Genomic DNA, 18,349 nt, shown 5'->3' on the forward strand with positions numbered 1-18,349 from the left:
AAATAATGCAGAGTGGGCGACACAAGAATTTGTTTTGCCCACCCCTACTCAGAATACAACGCAAAATGCAAGAGGTAGAACAAGAAAGCTATGTTGCAAGAAAAGAAAGTCTGGGGGAAATGCCTAGAGAAGGAAATGCCACTGCACAACTAATCAAAATCTAGTACTAACACTACAAGCTGTCATTTACAGCTTCATTAATATAATGTATGTTATGCAGTACTTGCAAACATGGGTCATTATGTTCAAAGTAAGCTGCTGGTTCCTAAAATCTTTAATCACATCCAGATTGTAACACTGATTCGTGAAGCTGCAGGAAAGTCACCAAAGAAACAGATCTGATGCACAAGCTCCTGTACGGTAAAATTGAAGATGCTTTATTTGGGGTTCAAAACAGTTTTTTGCAAGTCATTCTTAAAGTTCCTCTAGATGAATGCCTTCAAACGAATGCAATCTTGCAAATGACAATTAACACCAAGTCAACAAGACTAGTGTAAATAGCTGAAAACGTTCACTGATCCTTTTGCACATGGCTTATAAAGCTTAGAAAAAGGACTTGGGCATTATCCGGAGGAGGTGCAAAGCATTTTGTTTCACCAAACCTTGACTTGGTTATAACAAGCCCTCCATTTAAGAGTCAGGGTGAATAGATGAACAAAGCTGAAGGTGATACCAGTCCAATTACACGCAACTCAGTCCTTTTGAGTGGATGAAAAAGCAGCAGCCAGTTATGATCAATCCAATGTGCTTAATGTAGGTCGTTACTGGAATAAAGAAAATAAATTGTGTTAGTCGACTTAACAAGCATGCACATAACTCCATAGCATACCACTAGGTGACAAATGGAGCAAACTCTGAAACGATACAATCAAGAATACAACAAAGAGCTAAGTGTGCCATTGTACAAACAAACGCAGTTCTGAGGTCAGAGCATGCTCCTTTATGGGCTTTTTGAAGCTTTGTCATAGGTTTTTGGTAGAGCATTCCACGCTGGGGTAAAATATGACAGGGGTTGAAGGACATGGTAGCTCCAAATACATGGAAGTACTTATAACCAAAGTTACAAGCCAGTGGCTAAAAAGAGTTGGAGTATTGAAAACTAAACATTTCTAATAGGTCCACTAGATTGCCATTGCTGCACCCGCCTCCATAAAAAGCTTTTCAAATCAAAATGTAACCGTAGAGTAAGGATTTTAGTAGTTTATTCAATATACGACCACCAATACCTGCTCTTCAAGCTAATAGTTTTGAGGCCTCAAGTAGTATGAATGTTCAAACTTGGACCAGGTGGCACGGCCTCCCGATTAGAGCCCTGACATTTTTAATTACTTACTGGATTTATGTGGAAATAAGTTGTTCCCTCCACAAGCAGCTTAAATATGACCTGCCCCCTCAAAACAAATGCCTACCACGGCACAACAAGAGGGGTAACGTAGGGGCTTCAGTAACTAGCATTTTATCTGAGCCAGAAACCAAATTTACATTTACGCAGGAAAACATGAAATGACAGTCTTGCTTTAAAAAGTCGCAGCAACAATTCCAGTGGCTCGACTCTAGGAGCACAAGCGAGCCAAACATGGTCGCACCTGATGCAGAACTTGCCGGTGAAAAATAATCCATCTAATATTGAACTAAAGAACGTGCATGAAAATCAATTGTTCAAAGGGCAATAACTCGACTATCGAGCCGAGGCATTCAATTCACCTAATGACAAACGTTCCCAGACCGTACGTGGCCGTGCATCATAACTGGGTCCTCCATTGGTGCTTTTTTCGCATTTACTATGACACACAATTGTTAAACACCGTTACGTCAAGTCTAACATACTTACGCATTTCTCAATTTCTAAGCCGTCCTTAAAGAAAATCATATATGGCGTCACTCCATCTTCACGGTAATCCAGCAATCCAACCATACCCTCTGGGTTCATTTTTTCCCCAGTGTAGAACTGAAAGGCAAAGAAAATCGGTTACCAGAGGGTCATGTGTGCACTGGTCCGGTTAATAAGTGGATAAGCAAAGTCACTCAGATGAATAGAAGTCTCATTTGAAGATCAAAGGTGTCCTAAGAGGATCATCATAGCAACTTTGACTAGTATCAGCCAAGCCAGACATTAAGCAGATGGCAATATTTCTTGGACCAGAGCGGTAGATAGTTTAGCTGCACTTCTCATTGCAAAATTTGCAGGTAGGAGGATAAGACCGGACAAAAGACATAAGGACGCTTGAAAAGCAGTGCCGCTATGTTTCAACATCCGTTACATCACGTTCTGCGAATTAACTACCTGATAGTTCTTGAAGTTGGTGAGTATAGCTTTGACTTTCTCAGCAGCTCCCGACATGAATGGTTTCACCCGATCAGGCTTGGTCTCGTCAAGTTTGGCCTTTATTCTGAAAAATAGAATGTGTAGGCTGTCAAACAAATTTTTTACCTCAGCAAGTATCCGCCAACACCCTTTATAAGTTCCAGCTAAACCAGAGCACTGGTACTTGACGCGTGTATTCTTTTATTCAATCTGAACTGCAACAAGTTAGCAAACAGAAAGCGCAAAGAAATTGATTTAGCATCTTAGTGCAAACCACAAAGCAATGGTACGTAGCTCAGGGTCTATCAATAGATGCAGTCAAAAGATTAGTGCCTGTGATGTAAAACATTAACAGGAGAGAGCATTAAAACGAAGATAAAGCGATCAAAGCAATGGACCACACTCAACATTAAAGTCCCGCTGCAAAAGTATTTAATTTATAACTTACGATTTCATATATTCTTTAATATACTGTTTGTAGGATTCCTTGGTAAAGCCAGTCTCCTGAAGGTGATGGTTTAATACTATGTCAACACCGCTGACTGTCGTTGGATCTGACCCCTCAACGTCTGTGCCCTCTGCCGACGCATTCCCCCCGATAAGTGCCTCGTCAATACCCCCTTCCGTTCTGGTAACAACCTGCAAAATAGCAAACAATAACTTGATTTAAAAAAAAAAAAAAAACCCGTATGCGAAATCCTAAAGGGACTAATTAGTTTTGCAGATTTAGAGTTCCTGTAGAAACTGTGCCAATTTCCCAGAAGACCTATTAATACTGAAGTGCCCAAAATATAAGAAAACACCCCAAATGTTTTCGACAGTTACTGATGACTTTTCGATAGCACATTGGAAAGTGCGTTATGTAAAGTACTGTTTGCAGCTGGAAGGCCGAAACGCACGCATTCAAACGCTAGGGAGGGGTACGCAAGTCATGCTAAAGCACTAAATATGACGACCGAACTAAGATTAGGTGAAGGGAAATTTAACGTAATTAAGTGATCAAGATAACCAGTCATTTGCAACTTACCTTCCCCTCCACCTCAATGCAGATACCGTTACAAGTTTCCTTAATTTTGTAGATGTCGGAAAACAGCTCATCTCCTGAAACAAAAAAATATACAGCTGGTGAGACGGCGGCACACTGAGAAGGTCCACCCCAGGCAGCCTCAGTCACATGAGCAAGGCGCCAACTCCCATTCCCTAGAAGGTACATGGAATACCTCGTTCCTCCAGCAGCGCCATTAAACACTAAACAAAGCGAAATTCCCCACGTTTTTTTTTTTAAGTGATTCGAGTACATGGCAGTCGCATCGTAACAAACGCACAAAAACAAGTACAGGCCTCCCTTATTGGCGTACCCATTTTAAAGTGCTGCCGAGAAACGCGATTCGACTAACGTGATTACACAGATGTTTAAATATCCATACTAGAAATAACAAAGCCCCCCCTAAACAAGGACGGCTACCACAACCGGCACTAGAAATTAGTTAAACGTTTCTAGTGTTTTATAAAGTCCGACTTCAGTCGCCCATTAAGGCCCCGAAGCCCTCCTCCCCGCAGCATAATGGCGGCGCGGTATGCGCAACAGACAACCGGCATCCGGCCCAACAAACAACCACCAAATAACCAAGTCCCTGCCGTAGTGTACGGCGCAGTCAGTACCGGTGAGCATGTCCTTGTAGATGATCATGGTTTCGGGAGGAGTAGGGGCGTCTCGGGGTACGGACGGGGTAAGCGCGCGCGGAGGGACCAGCGCGACAGGAGGAGGACAGGAAAGGAGCGAAAAGCCGCCTCCCTTCCACTCATATACGGGCGCACGGCCTGAGACGTCACAGATGGTGCGTAGGCAATGACGCAGCACGCTATTGAAGAAGGAGAACGCAGAGGGCCGAACCCTTTACGTTTTCTGGAACCGGGATCCCGGAAAAAGCAGCAGCCTAAGACATAAAAAGCGGACTAGCTCAACGTAGCCCTCTAATGCGTCACTTCCACGAAATAGCGTCTGCATTTGTAATTGTATTTAAACACCTCTGAATTGTTAATGCAATTTACATTTTTAGACTGTAGAGGTTGTTTAGTTTCTCGTCGGTGTAAAGGAGTGTCGTATGCTGATCTAATAAAGACTTCGACTGCTGATTCTGGATAGCCTCTTTATTCCAAGTTAACCTGGAACCTGTGCGTCCCTATATGCATAGCTGCCAAGGTTTCATGTTCCATATGTGTGACATTTTCATATTTTCAGTGTAATCATCAGTGACATTGTAGTGTTTTATATTAAGTTGCATAAGTTGTTCTGAGACATTGCTTAGAATGTGGAATTCCTAGACGGATCTTACAGACATTCAACGACTGAGTGACACCTTCTTGCTAGAAAAATCAAGCAATAAAGATGAGGGTAACATATACATTTCAGAAATTACACCCATTTGAGCAATGAGCAACTCTAAGAAGATATTAAAAGTCCTGGAAAGCACCAGAAATGGGAGGGCACTAGTGCCCTTGTGACCTGATCGTACTGTTAAAAAAATGTAACATAGGTAGGCCCACCTATAGGCAACCTCCAAAAAAGCTGTGTTTTATTACTAAGTGTGAAAAGAAGACATACTAATGGCCCCTATTTTGTAATGTGCAGCTGTCAGGGGTGCAATGCCCACTGGGCTGAAAGGGATTTAGTCCAACTCTCGTCAAGTGCCTTAGCCCTGTCTGTGCAGCTTAAGTTTCAAGGAACACAAGCACTACTTGAGCTGTCATGGGCTGGTCAGGGTTTGATGCGGCAGACTCAGCCTCATCAAACATATTTTGCAAGTGTTCAAAGGAGCATTTATCATTTAAGAAGTCTTAGTGTGTTTTTGCTGTGTCCAATGCCCCTGTCAGGAGTTGACCTTTTTTTTCATGAATGTAAAACAGAGAAGTGGATTTGATGTGGTCTCTTGCAGACGCTATAGAAAACAAGATTCAGTAAACATACCTGCGATTCACACTAGAACACAGTGTCCGACACTGTATTATTCTGCTGCGCTTAGGGATTTTACCACTAAAAGCCTACCCCAAAAATATGAATAAATCTGACAATAATACAGGCTTATGTGATCTTTGCAATGTAGGCGTGTGATAAAGCCGGATTCTTATCTATCTTACCATCACCAAGAATCCTCTCAGGTCGCCAGGATCTTTTTATCTGCTAAATAGTGTAGAGGGGAGGAAATCCAATATTAACACATAATCAAAGGAAATAGAATTTGAACTCTAAAGGACCACTGACTCTGAATCTCGCATTTTTAGGGATTTATTACAAAGCCAAAAGTAACTGCACATACAAGCACCTCAACACGAGGTTAAGAAAATAAATGGGCACTAATACAAAAAAGATTCTACGCAGGAGACTCATCCGACTCAAAAGAAGAATAGTCAGCTCTAGAAGCATCAGGCAGGCAATAACCCCTCCAATCTCTATGTTAGAAGTCATTAACCTAAAAGAAAATCAGTTAGTCTATCCCTACTCTATCTCTAAGGTGACATCCCTACTTAGCATTTTCCCAGGCAAGAGAGTAAAAAGGTGTCAGAAGTGAAGACTTCCTTAGAAGTACACTCACTTAGTCAGAGCTCGTTCTAAGATGCTCCTTCCAGCTCCACATCTAAACCTCAACTGCTCAACCCACGGGGCACTGTCCCTAATTCAAAATCCCAAAAACATAGAACACGCCCTCCGGCACACCTCTTCAGCCAGGTCTTCTCCCAGTGATTTTCCAGTGAATTTTGTCTCCCTTCCAACAGCGGTTTACTCGTCCTTGGGTCCCAGACTCCTTCTCCACCGAAAGTATCATGCCTACATTCCAGTGTACTCCCATGTTGGCTTCTCAGGCCATCCTGACTCCTGAAACAAAGAGTTAGTTTCTCTAATGAGCTAGGTGTCCTTGCACCTGCAACAGAAACATGAGAACGAGAAACTTTCCACTTCTCTGAGATTTTCTAACATCCTGAAACCCAAAGCCTTACCAAGGGAATTCATTTTCGGCCTACAATATTTAGCTAACATAAGAAACAAACAGGCCTTTCTCTTAACGTATATGCGAGCAGGCCTTTACACAATTTAAACACACTTTTCTAGAATCACACTATAAGCATTGATTTCATTACTTTACGTATATGATGAAGCAAAACTACACGTGCAAACTTTAATATGGTACACGTTTAAACCTAATGCACCACATTAAACGAAAACCAATCATTATGCACTGACTAAAATAAATTTTCGTTTGAACACTACATTGAGCTTCATAAATGACTTGATTACATTTCTAATCATACTATTATAAGCAGATTTTAGTAATATATTTCTAAGGCACACGTTAATATGGATCCCCTAAATATGCAGGTGCGGACTAACAGTGATTATGACGCACCCCTACAACTTTCAGAACAACATGGCGCTCTATCACGTGCAAGATATATCTCATGTATTATATGTTTGCCCAAACAAAACATTGGTAGAGGTCAGATGTCCCTTTTTAAAAGCTATGTTTTAAATGGATTGTATTCACTGTACACGGTTTAATAGTGCTTTTAAGAGCACCACCTAATGAATTTGACTGCCATAACCTGTTCAAATGTCTTAAATGCGTTTTAAAAATATAAAAAAAAAATACACTGTAATTGGTTTTACTAATGAAAATTACCCTCTGTAAAAATGCTATTTTACCTTCTTTGTTGATCTCAGTATTGGTCTAAGTCAAATAAAATTATTGATTGATTTGAAGTGTTCGGGGATCTCCTCCTGAAGGAGGGAATACCCTAGGTTGAAGACAGTCAGTCAGTCAGTCAAAAAGTCTTTATTCGATTGTCATCATAAAAGACATACTATACATATTTAAAAAAGATTCATATAGAGTTCAATATCATATAGCAATACAAGATAAAAATATTAAAGTCATATAGAATATTTCATAGTAGTCAAATTATTAAAACATGATGACTAAACATAGTAAACATTTATAAAACACACACCAATCTATCCTAAAACCATAGTGGTAACACTCATTTAAAAACAACTAAATCCAAGTGGGACACATATCAAGGATTGAGTTTCCGTAACCTAAGAATCAAAGCCCAGCTGATAAATTTGGCAACACCTATTACAACAGGTTTAGATGTATCCGTTTTCAAAATTCTACTGGCAACCTGTGCAGAACGGGTACTCATCAATCTGCATACGGGACGAAGCCATATACGTCGTGGAAGAAGGTATGTTGGACAACAAAAAAGAAAGTGATCCATAGATTCGATCTTATCCACACAAAAGGGGCACTTATCACTACCAAGAGGGCTCCAGCTTTTAGTGAGCCCTCGCAGTGGTAGGGCGCCCACTCTAAACTGATGATACAGTTTACGATCAAGGTGTTTCATAATGGTGTCCCAGTAACCTTCGTAAGCAGACTCGTCCTTAAGAGCAAAAAATGTAGCTGTCATGGAGCTACCCAAGAGGGAGGCAAATCTCCTGTTCTTAATCATACACCAATAGGCGTCCCTTAGAACAATTTTCGTCTGGAAAACAGCAGTGTCTGGGTTGGCCCAGAGGTCACCCATCCCAAGATCAGTCAGCAGGGTTTTAACACCAGACAGCCATGATATCCTGTGTGAACCCTCGAGCCCTTTAACTTCCAAAAGGGCTTTAGCATAAATAGATAATTCGGGTGTGGTCCACAGGCGTCGCCAAAACGCCAGGGGTCTATACCCTGCCATATCCTCTAGAGGCTAGATTTCCAAGTCGTATAATAATGGAATGCGCGGTGTTGATTGTGGAAGCCCTATTGCTGACCTGAGAAATTTGTTCTGGGCAGTCATCAGTTTGGACAAATTACTGTTGAAGACTAACAATAAAAATCATATGTTGCAGAGGCTGCCTGCCTCAGACATCTGTGTGTACTTTGGAGGCTACAGAAGAGATTCTGGGTGTAACCCGTAGGAGCACCCACCAGTGCACGCAGAGTAAGACGTACAGTATAACTCTCGTCTCCATTCACATTTCAGTTGTTCACTCTTCGCTTTAGTAAAGCAATTTGTCTAAAGTAGTACAGTGCTCTCACCAAATTAATGCCTGTTCTGCTTGCTGTTTTCACAAGTAACTCAAGAAAAAAACCAAAGCGCCACACCTGGATTTGACTGGAACATGCCACAACCCAGATATGCAGGTTTGCCAATAGGTAAACCTCTTCTACATAATTTCCATTAGAGTAAAGGATAGCTTTTAATCATTTTCACAATATAAGTGTTGTTCTTGATTTAAGTTTGGCTCGTCGGACCACCCACCTGTCTATGTGACAAACAAAACAGTCATTGTAACAGGAGATAATGGTTCACTGGCATCCCCTGTGTTTAAGAGCTCCTTCTAGCCATCCTCTGCAGTCTCCAGTACATGTGAAGGTGATGGAGCTTAGATTTCACCTATAAAATGTATGCATCATTATATGACAAAAAGCTGCAGACATGAGTTTTATAATGGCACGCAGGTTGTGGAAAAGCAGGTTGAAAACATGGGCTTCAGTTTGGAGGTGCTTTTATGTGAAAACATGCTTAATTAGTTGTACAGCCATGCTTATATGTGATTAATCCATATGTAATCTCACTATAGAATGCACATTAATTTAGAAAATGTATTTGTACTTTTTAAATGGCATCATGTATTTTTGCAAGAATAGAAATGTGCTGAATTGTGTTTCACAGTGTAGAAAACCACGTGATTTTAGTTTGCTTTAGTGGACTAAACTGAAACAGTTTGGAATGTGCTACTTTTTCCCTAGCAACTTTCAATGAAAACTACCTCTTCCTCCGACCTTCAAAATGTTGCATATTTTGTAGCCTGTTTAAACGTGGAGAGAAGAACACACTTTTTTTTCATAAATCACAAGACTGAAATTTGAACAGGAACAAGCCTGATTAATGACGTATCCAGTCAGCCCATGGGGAGATGATATGTCTTGAAGTTCAGATTGGACCAGCTATTAGGACTGAGCACGTGAACTTTTCCTTGAAATATAGCTTACAAGTGGGAGGAGTGCCTCCTTTTTGCCTTGCTATTTGACTCTCTCCAGGCCCAGTTTCTGTGCTGGACACAGAGATAGGGAGGGGCTGCATTCTGTGGGGGCTATGGTGCAGCTTGAGACAGAGACACAGACTAGCACAGCGAAGCAGAGGGAAAGAGCTGAAAGGATCAGAACAGATTTAGATTTTAGGTGCTAAACTGCATTTATTTCTCTTTATGGGATATTTTCGCCATTATTAATTATTGATTAACTTTGTAAGACTTACTCTTTTTCTTAGAAACTCTCTAAGAGTTTTGACTGACAATTTGCACCACATTTCCCTTCCTATATGTGATGCTTATATGCAGACTGTAATATGTTCTGTATTAATGCCATTTTTCCTATTTTTCAATTCTGTAACCTTATTGATATTTGACTAAAAGAACGAGAACCTTAACTTTTGACTTAAATAAAACCCTTTAAAATAACTCACCACTCTCATTATTGCCTCTAATATTGTTTGCATTTAATTTTTATATATATGTAAAGTCTCCTGTTTGGTGAAACACGGTCATCAAAAGATCCATCATTTTTCACCCTTTACAGCGGTAAACCATAGGTGATGTGGTTTTGAATAGGGAAATTACCAGGTAATTACCGCTGGATCAGTTTTTGGTAGCAGAGGATGGTTAGCTATTGTTTTGGGTTTAGCGACGATTGCTTGCAAATAGCTTATTGATTGGTATTGGTTTATGTACTAACACTCTATGTTGAGTCGCGTCGAGTTATATGTTGTTTGAACGGCTTCTGGTATGTAGGAAGTAGGAAGTTTGTAACGGTTCCGTAGTAGAGCAGAGGTAAGCGCTGCTCTCGGGAAAGACGGAATTGTTGTTGCCCTGTAGGTACACAGGGAAAACGTGTAACGCTTGAAGTTGCACGACGCATTGTCTGGGTTCGATTCGGTGACATCGTCATGTGTTGCCATTAGAGACATTTTCTGTGTGAGAGAAGTGTGTATGATAGCGAAGGTTACATGTGAAATTCTGGTCTTAGGTACCAGAGATCCAACTGGCATTCCGATAACGCTTATCACTGGAAAGGTAATAGGTACTCTCTGAGCTTGTTAGAAGGACAAAGGAGAGGTAAGCGCTGCTTTGTTAACGTATGTCATAATTCTGTAGTAGGACAGACTGTTCGCTGTTCTCGGGAAAGACAAGATTCTGTGTGAATGTACTACATTTTCTTGTGTGAAAGTGCGTGAATGTGAAGGCATTCGGGTTAATTGTGAAACTCTAGTTTTGTTTCTCAGGAGCATTGGGTCTCCAACTATGTGTCTTAACTCTGGAGAAACGGTTAGCTAATGCTTGTTAGAAGGGTAAGGTAGAGGGATGTGCTACTTTATCAACGGAAGTAACGATTCTGTAGTAGGGCAGAGGTAAGCGCTGCTCTCGCGAAAGACGGAATTCTTGTGAAAAAGGTCATTAACTATGCTTTGGTTAGCGAAACAGATAATGGTGGCGTTTTTATGTCGTTACTAACAGATTTTGAGTAAAAGAGAACGTAAGAAAAAGATTTTCGTAAGATTTTGTAAAGGGAGGGCTAGTAGCAGGAGGAAAACTGATGTCCCAAAGGGCCACGCTGGCACTAGACGAGACAGTGGGTGTGTAGTGAGCCCTGTTTGTAAAGAAGGGGTCAGTAGCAGGAGTTAAACTGACTGAAATTATCAATTGTGGCAGGATTGGAGAAAATAAATTGCATTAAAATATTGCAAAAATGGAATTGTTTAAAGGTTTAAAGAAGCTGTTTGGAGGTAAAGTGAAAAAATCGTTTTTGTTGGTGATGCTCCTGAAGGAACACCTGTGCATTTTATGTCTACCAATTTGGGACAAAATTCATGTATGTGGGTTCACCAATGGTGCAAGATTACTGAAAAAGAGGGTCCTTTGAGGTTTCCAAAAGATGGTACTTTTGAATTGCAAGTTATTGACAAATTAAGGGAAGTGTTATGTGAAAGAAAGACACCATCTAGAGCAGCACAATTTGAGGCCTTAAGCATGTGGGAAAAAGAAGCAAGAGACAAAGCAAGTGAGGATAAAAAGGTAAAGCACCAGATGCAGGAGAAGGGAATTAATGATGCTAAAAAGCTTCAAATGAATAATGATTCAGGGGATGAAATAATGGATGCATTGTTAACTGAGTGTCTGCCACTTTATGTGGTTGCCATTAAAAATACTGAAAATAGTGTACCAGTAAGTACTACAGTGGCTACTGCTTCTGTTGAAAAGAGAGAAATACAGAATGAGAGAAATGTGCAGACATTGCAGATTGACCCACTACCTGTTGATTCAGCACTGACAGTGATACCTCCAGGTGTTACTGCTTTAAATGTGACTGATTCAGTGAAAAATCTACAAGCTGCAGATGTACAGACAGTGCCTAGACAAATTATGACTGTTCAAATTAATATGGGCCCTACTCAAAAGGTTCAAAGAGTTGTAGAAGGAGTAAATATGTCAGGGTTTATTTCAGAAACTCAGAATGCACAGATTATTGAACAGAAATTACCCCAGACAGTCTAAGCATTGCAAGATGGGAAAAATGGTGTTTACAGCACCCACAGCCCAGGATAAAATGAATATATCTGGAGATGGGATTTTTCAAACCTGCTTTGTGGAAGCAGCAGTAATTAAAAATATAGAAAGCATGGGAGAACACACTAGCCCAGAAAAAGAGAAACAGCTTAGTGTTTTAAATTCAACATTTGAGCATGAAGACATTAACAGTCCTTGCTATTTAAATCATAAAAAAATTAACCAGTGTGAGGAAAAAGAATTAATTTCCCTGAGTAAGGAAACAAATACATGTGCAGTAACTACACATGGTAGACTGACCGATTTGGCTCAAAAATATGAAATAAATGTTTCAGGAAGTTTTCCATTTCAGAAAAGTTTCAGGGTACATGTGGATGATGAGGCAAATGAGACAATGTTTCTTCAGAAATGCAATTGCACATTGCAGAAACGAAATATATTTTTAAATGCAATGAGTTTGAGAAATTCGGAGACAAGTGCACAAGAAAACATGAGAAGAAAAAGAAACCACCAGAACTAGCAAGGAAACTGGATAAGAAAAAGAAACCACCAGATTTAGCTGAGGAAAATAATAGGCAGAATGAGGGAGAAGCTTTTGCTTGCTCATTGAGAAAAATGGTGGGAGAAGTGCATGTTCATGTGCCACGGAACAAAAGTGAACTTGCAGAATTTCTGAACACATTCCCGAAATTGAGAGACAAACTTATGCTGTGGTACCCACAAGTTGATGGATTTATCGAAATTTTAAAGGAGTTGTGTATTAATTTGGAAATGATTTTTGACACTGCCATGCAAACTGAATTATGGTTTGAATGTAAAGTTGTGGTGCAAAGGCCAGGTGAGGAGACAGTAAAAAATGTTTGCATGAATGCACCATCATTTTCTCTTCTTTTTGAGAAAAATGAAGCAGTGATTACTTTTCTGAAGGGCAGAGTGCCAGCAAAATATGTTAATTGGGTACAGATTAAAAGAACAAAACAGGAGCTAAAATTGGTTTATGTGTTTTGTGAAAGTGTGTGTTTAATGTTTCAGCAAAACAGTGGTAGAGTATGTCCTGATGCCACTAGCATAAGATTTATTGGGACTCAGTTGGTTATTGGTTTAATATTTTCTGATCGGATCAGTGTGCACATACAGCAAAAGCTGATAGGTTACTATTGTGCTGGACAGGGAATGAAGCCAAAAGAGTTTGAAGAAAAACCTATGATGGTACAGAGAAGGTTTGCACAGAAACGTTTTCAGAATAAGCAGTTTGCAGAGAATAAAATTGTGGTACAGGGTGATGTTTCACAAGCAGTGGTAAAAAGTGCTCAAGGAAGATTTGGTGTTCCACAGGATGGAAATAAAGGTGTTTTGGTTTGTGCAAATTCAGGTATGGATGTTGTACTGCTGGAAAAATTGTCCTTTTGCCATCTTTGTGACAGATTTGAGCACTGGAAGAAGAAATTTAAATTTAAACATGATGCAGCAGTAGGAAATGTGAAAAAACAGAGTGAAATGCAGGTGCAAGAGATGCCAGCTAAGCAAATGCATATGCCAGTTCAGAAACAGGTACCAATGGCAGAAATCTTTCAAGCCCAAATTGTCCCACAAAATATGGAAAATGCTAAAATTAATTTAAATAAGTTGTCCAGAGCAAATGTGAATAATTTCCAGAAACAAGGCCTGACAGGAAAACAATTGTTTTGCAAATTAAACAGCACAGATTACAATACACCAGATAATGTTAATTTTCAGATTCTTGATGAGGATGTACATTTTAAAATGGCCCAACAAGAGACAGCTGTAGCATTGTTTTCAGAAAAGACAGCTGAAAAATTACCTTCTGATTTGAAAGCAATAATAAACACAGAAATAAGAGAGTTCACAGAGAAAGATGTCAGATTAATAAAATGTACAGAGCATGTCTCATTCAAATTAGAATTAGATGACATGTATTCAAGAACAGCATCAGTTGCAGGAATTTTACCAATAAAAGGATTTTTTGATGGAATTGATTGGAAGTTTATGTAACTTTCTGATTACAGGTTCGCAGAAACTAAATGAAAAGAACAGATTAGAGCAGGAGATCAATAGCATAATTTTTCCATGTTGTCCTGTGGTACTGAATCCAGCCAATATATTTTTTCACATTCCATGTGCTGAAGAATGGCTTACTGTTATTGATTTTTGCCAAGTTCATGTCACAGTGCCATTGCATGAAGCCAGTGAGGAGTACTGTCAGAAAGAAAATGAATGGCTGGGACACATAATTGGAAAGGGAGGTAGAAAGGTGTCACCAGAGATAGTGGAAATCATTTACCAGATGAATTCACCTCAAATTCAGAAAGAAGTCAGGAAGTTTTTGGGACTGGTTAGCTGCTGTAGAGAGTGGTTGCTAAACCTTTCTCTAGTGGCTAAGCCTTTACTGAGGCTGACACACAAGGATGTGTCTGATCCGCTTCCATTGGACAACAATTGCACAAAAACATTCCTAGAGTTGAAAGTGAAAAGGTGTCGCACCCCGGCACTAGGAATGCAAGTTTATTTAAAAGAAAAGACACCGATGTGCAGTGAGAGGGAGGGCTGCGCTCTCTCAGTGCCTGTTCAAAAACATGAAAGCTTTCAAAGGTCTGTGACGTATTTCTCAATGACCCTTGACCCCAATGTCACAGAAATGCCCAGCTGCCTTAATTTAGTAGCTGTGGTAGATGTCAGTCATAAAAAGAGTGAGTTTATAATAATGGCATTTCTAATTATTGTAATGGTTGCTTCCTTTGTGGAGTTGTTTTGGGAAAATACTGTGACCAAGAAATGTCTAAATTCAAATGTATTTAGCTTACTGCCAGCAAATGAAATTGTTTTTTATCAAACTGAACATAAATGTTTAAATTTCATGAATTTCTGCCTGAAACCAAAGTTAAACTTTAATGATGAACGTCTGATTCAGCCCAACCATTTTGTAGATGGACCATATTTGAAAGGTAACAATGACACATTAAGAGCAGCACATGCTGTGCTTGCTATACATTATGTTGTCAAAGTTTCATGGCTGGCAGCAGTTACCTCAGCCCAACATTCGAGATTGATTGCCCTTACCATAACATGCAATATAATTTCTCAATTGAGAGTCACTGTTGTCCTGGGAAAGAGAAATGCTAATTCAGTTGCACAATATTGTATCCTGTTAGTCTCAAATGTGTTATTGCAAAAGCTGATGCCCAGGTATAGATTGCCAGTTTCTCTGAAATCAGATCATAATGAGGTCTCAAAGATGATGAGTGCAAAACCACAGACTGGACAAGAAGTGGATTGTAGCTATCTGCCTGAAATTGTAAGCATAATAAAGCAACACAAAGGCAGCACAGAGTTACACTTTGCAAAAGACTGTGTTTCAGCGTCACCAAAGTTGCTTGAGTATTTAAATGCAAATGCACTTGTGAAAACGACTAATGAAAAGACTAGCCATTGCCGTGAAGGTCTGACTGATGTGGAGCGTGCAGTGTCTCACCAGATTGCAGCTGCTACACAAGATCTACATAATGAATGGTGTCAAAACTTTGATCTGAGAGTTGCTGTGAAATGGAAAGGCCTGTTCCAAATGACCCTGGCAAAGACTGTTGTGAAATGTGGTGGCCTTCCAAATTGGGTGCATGCCTCTCACACACGTATGGTCATGTGTCCCCCTGATAAAACAGCTCCTCTTCAAGAAAAAATGACAGCAGTGGTCAAAAGTCCACAGAAGAGGGTCAGTCAAGCTGTAAGGGAATACACAGAGTTTAAAGCAGCACTAGAAAAAACTGAGGTGGCACTGGAAAAGCAAAAAGTAGAAACTGACTCAGATGAAAGCAGTATCCAAAGGGTGAAAGAGTCAGATGCAGCCTCAATAGAAGAAATTAGTGCTGTGGGCCTACGAGTGGAGGTAGGAAAAAGTTGGCTGAAAGGGAAACCACAAAGTTAGCAGTGGTCCCTTGAAAAATCATTTGCACCCATAGCTGAAACATCTGAATCTGATCAAAGTGAAAATAAAAGTGAAAGGCTTGGATTGGAAAAGTGCACGGCATTGATGATGCTCTGTCAACGTATTTCAGCACCTGAGTGGTCAAAATGCATGGAAAAAGTAAAGGATGCCACACTGTTTGAGCCACCCTGAAAGCAAGCAGGTGACACAGAGCCAAAATTTGCTGAAACAAATAAATGAGAACTGTCAAACTCTTCCAAGAAGCTACTTACAGAAATCTGCACAACAACATTTGATCTTGGCCATATATGATCTGCTTACAGACCAAATTTGTGTGGCCTTAGAAATAGAGGTAACATGGTTATATGCTCAGCTTTTGTAATAACCAGTGATAAACAACATACAAATTTAGTAGGGTTTTCTTTTAGACACCTGTGTACTAAAGATGAGTAGTAATATTTTACGTAGAGAAAAACATATATTTGACTCAACTAATGATGTGTTGTTTTTTTTTGAAACAAATGTAACATGTGAAATTTAGTGTGATAAATTTCGAAATCATTTAAGGTACAATGATTTGATATTTATCAAAAGGGTGAATTGGTGGAGCTTAGATTTCACCTATAAAATGTATGCATTATTATATGACAAAAAGCTGCAGACATGAGTTTTATAATGGCACGCAGATTGTGGAAAAGCAGATTGAAAACATAGGGCTTCAGTTTGGAGGTGCTTTTATGTGAAAACATGCTTAATTACTTGTACAGCCATGCTTATCTGTGATTAATCCATATGTAATCTCACTATGAAATGCACATTAATTTAGAAAATGTATTTGTACTTTTAAAATGGCATCATCTATTTTTGCAAGAATAGAAATGTGCTGAATTGTGTTTCACAGTGTAGAAAACCACGTGATTTTAGTTTGCTTTAGTGGACTAAACTGAAACAGTTTGGAATGTGCTACTTTTTCCCTAGCAACTTTCAATGAAAACTAGCGCTTCCTCCGACCTTCAAAATGTTGCATATTTTTGTAGCCTGTTTAAACGTGGAGAGAAGAACACACTTTTTTTTCATAAATCACAAGACTGAAATTTGAACAGGAACAAGCCTGATTAATGACGTATCCAGTCAGCCCATGGGGAGATGATATGTCTTGAAGTTCAGATTGGACCAGCTATTAGGACTGAGCACGTGAACTTTTCCTTGAAATATGGCTTACAAGTGGGAGGAGTGCCTCCTTTTTGCCTTGCTATTTGCCTCTCTCCGGGCCCAGTTTCTGTGCTGGACACAGAGATAGGGAGGGGCTGCATTCTGTGTGGGCTATAGTGCAGCTTGAGACAGTGACACAGACTAGCACAGCGAAGCAGAGGGAAAGAGCTGAAAGGATCAGAACAGATTTAGATTTTAGGTGCTAAACTGCATTTATTTCTCATTATGGGATATTTTTGCCATTATTAATTATTGATTAACTTTGTAAGACTTACTCTTTTTCTTAGAAACTCTTTAAGAGTTTTGACTGACAATTTGCGCCACATTTCCCTCCCTATATGTGATGCTTATATACAGACTGTAATATGTTCTGTATTAATGCTATTTTTCCTATTTTTCAATTCTGTAACCTGATTGATATTTGACTAATGAATAAAGAGTCAGAGAACCTTAACTTTTGACTTAAATAAAACCCTTTAAAATAACTCACCACTCTCATTATTGCCTCTAATATTGTTTGCATTTAATTTTTATATATATGTAAAGTCTCCTGTTTGGTGAAACACGGTCATCAAAAGATCCATAATTTTTCACCCTTTACAGCGGTAAACCATAGGTGATGTGGTTTTGAATAGGGAAATTACCAGGTAATTACTGCTGGATCAAAGGCAGTTCACGCATGCAAGACGGGGTTTTTTTTTTCTCTAATCTCTCAATTGCGCAAGTGTCGCAAGGCCAGAAACGCTTGCCTCAAATATTCGAGGACTAAAGTGAGAATAGTAAAACATCCTGTCTTTGAACATTTGGGGTGTTTGTCTGCATTGTCACATGGCATTAGGCCATGGACCATCTGCGCCAAGTGCCCTCTGACTGCGGAGCAGTCTTCCAATCAGCCACAGTGCCCTGCACACCATTACTGCTCTTCTTAGACATGGTACGGAACTAGCAAGCCAGGGGCATTCTGCGCCATCCCCAGTCCCCACTGTCACATCCTGCCCTGGTCGTGCCCCCGAGATTAACACGATCCTCAAGACGAGTCAAGTAATAATGCCTGAACACATTTTGATTGGCCGGCACACACATTGAAACAAAACTTCAAATCTAACACCAAGCTGTACCTAAAAAAAGAAATGACTTGAGCTGATACACATGGCATGCATGAGCCCACTGTCTGTGTATAATGGGAAAGGAAAGAGGAGTTGGGCTAATGGCTAAGGAGCTCGACCTCTGACCTGGGAACTGGGTTCGAGTCTCGGTAATGACGCTGAACATCCTGTGATAC

The 18,349-nt window shown here is 39.9% G+C and overlaps 1 protein-coding gene and 2 non-coding genes across 3 annotated transcripts; all 3 read right to left on the minus strand.

Moving 5' to 3' along the window:
• Positions 1-356: 356 nt before the first annotated feature.
• On the minus strand, positions 357-4,083 carry LOC146802252 (translationally-controlled tumor protein homolog). The gene is made up of 6 exons (XM_085621827.1): positions 3,968-4,083; positions 3,333-3,406; positions 2,754-2,944; positions 2,285-2,390; positions 1,832-1,948; positions 357-764 (listed from the first exon to the last, which is right to left on the minus strand). The coding sequence occupies exons 1-6, from the start codon at positions 3,993-3,995 to the stop codon at positions 762-764; spliced, it is 519 nt and encodes a 172-aa protein (XP_085477953.1). The 5' UTR covers positions 3,996-4,083; the 3' UTR covers positions 357-761.
• Positions 2,021-2,085, minus strand: LOC146802253 (small nucleolar RNA SNORD58). Its single transcript, XR_014968384.1, has one exon. It is a non-coding gene; the product is annotated as a small nucleolar RNA SNORD58 (small nucleolar RNA).
• Positions 2,495-2,623, minus strand: LOC146802254 (small nucleolar RNA SNORA31). The gene has a single exon (XR_014968116.1). It is a non-coding gene; the product is annotated as a small nucleolar RNA SNORA31 (small nucleolar RNA).
• Positions 4,084-18,349: the final 14,266 nt, after the last annotated feature.

The sequence above is a fragment of the Triturus cristatus genome, chromosome 8, assembly GCF_964204655.1.
Source record: "Triturus cristatus chromosome 8, aTriCri1.1, whole genome shotgun sequence".
NCBI classification, from domain to species: Eukaryota; Metazoa; Chordata; class Amphibia; order Caudata; family Salamandridae; genus Triturus; species Triturus cristatus.

Coding starts and splice junctions, on each gene's coding strand:
- LOC146802252 (XM_085621827.1), bottom strand. CDS start 3,995: ATGATCATCTACAAGGACATGCTCACCG. Junction 3,407..3,967: donor CTACAAGGACATGCTCACCG/GTACTGACTGCG, acceptor TTTTTGTTTCAG/GAGATGAGCTGTTTTCCGAC. Junction 1,949..2,284: donor CCAACTTCAAGAACTATCAG/GTAGTTAATTCG, acceptor TTTGCCTTTCAG/TTCTACACTGGGGAAAAAAT.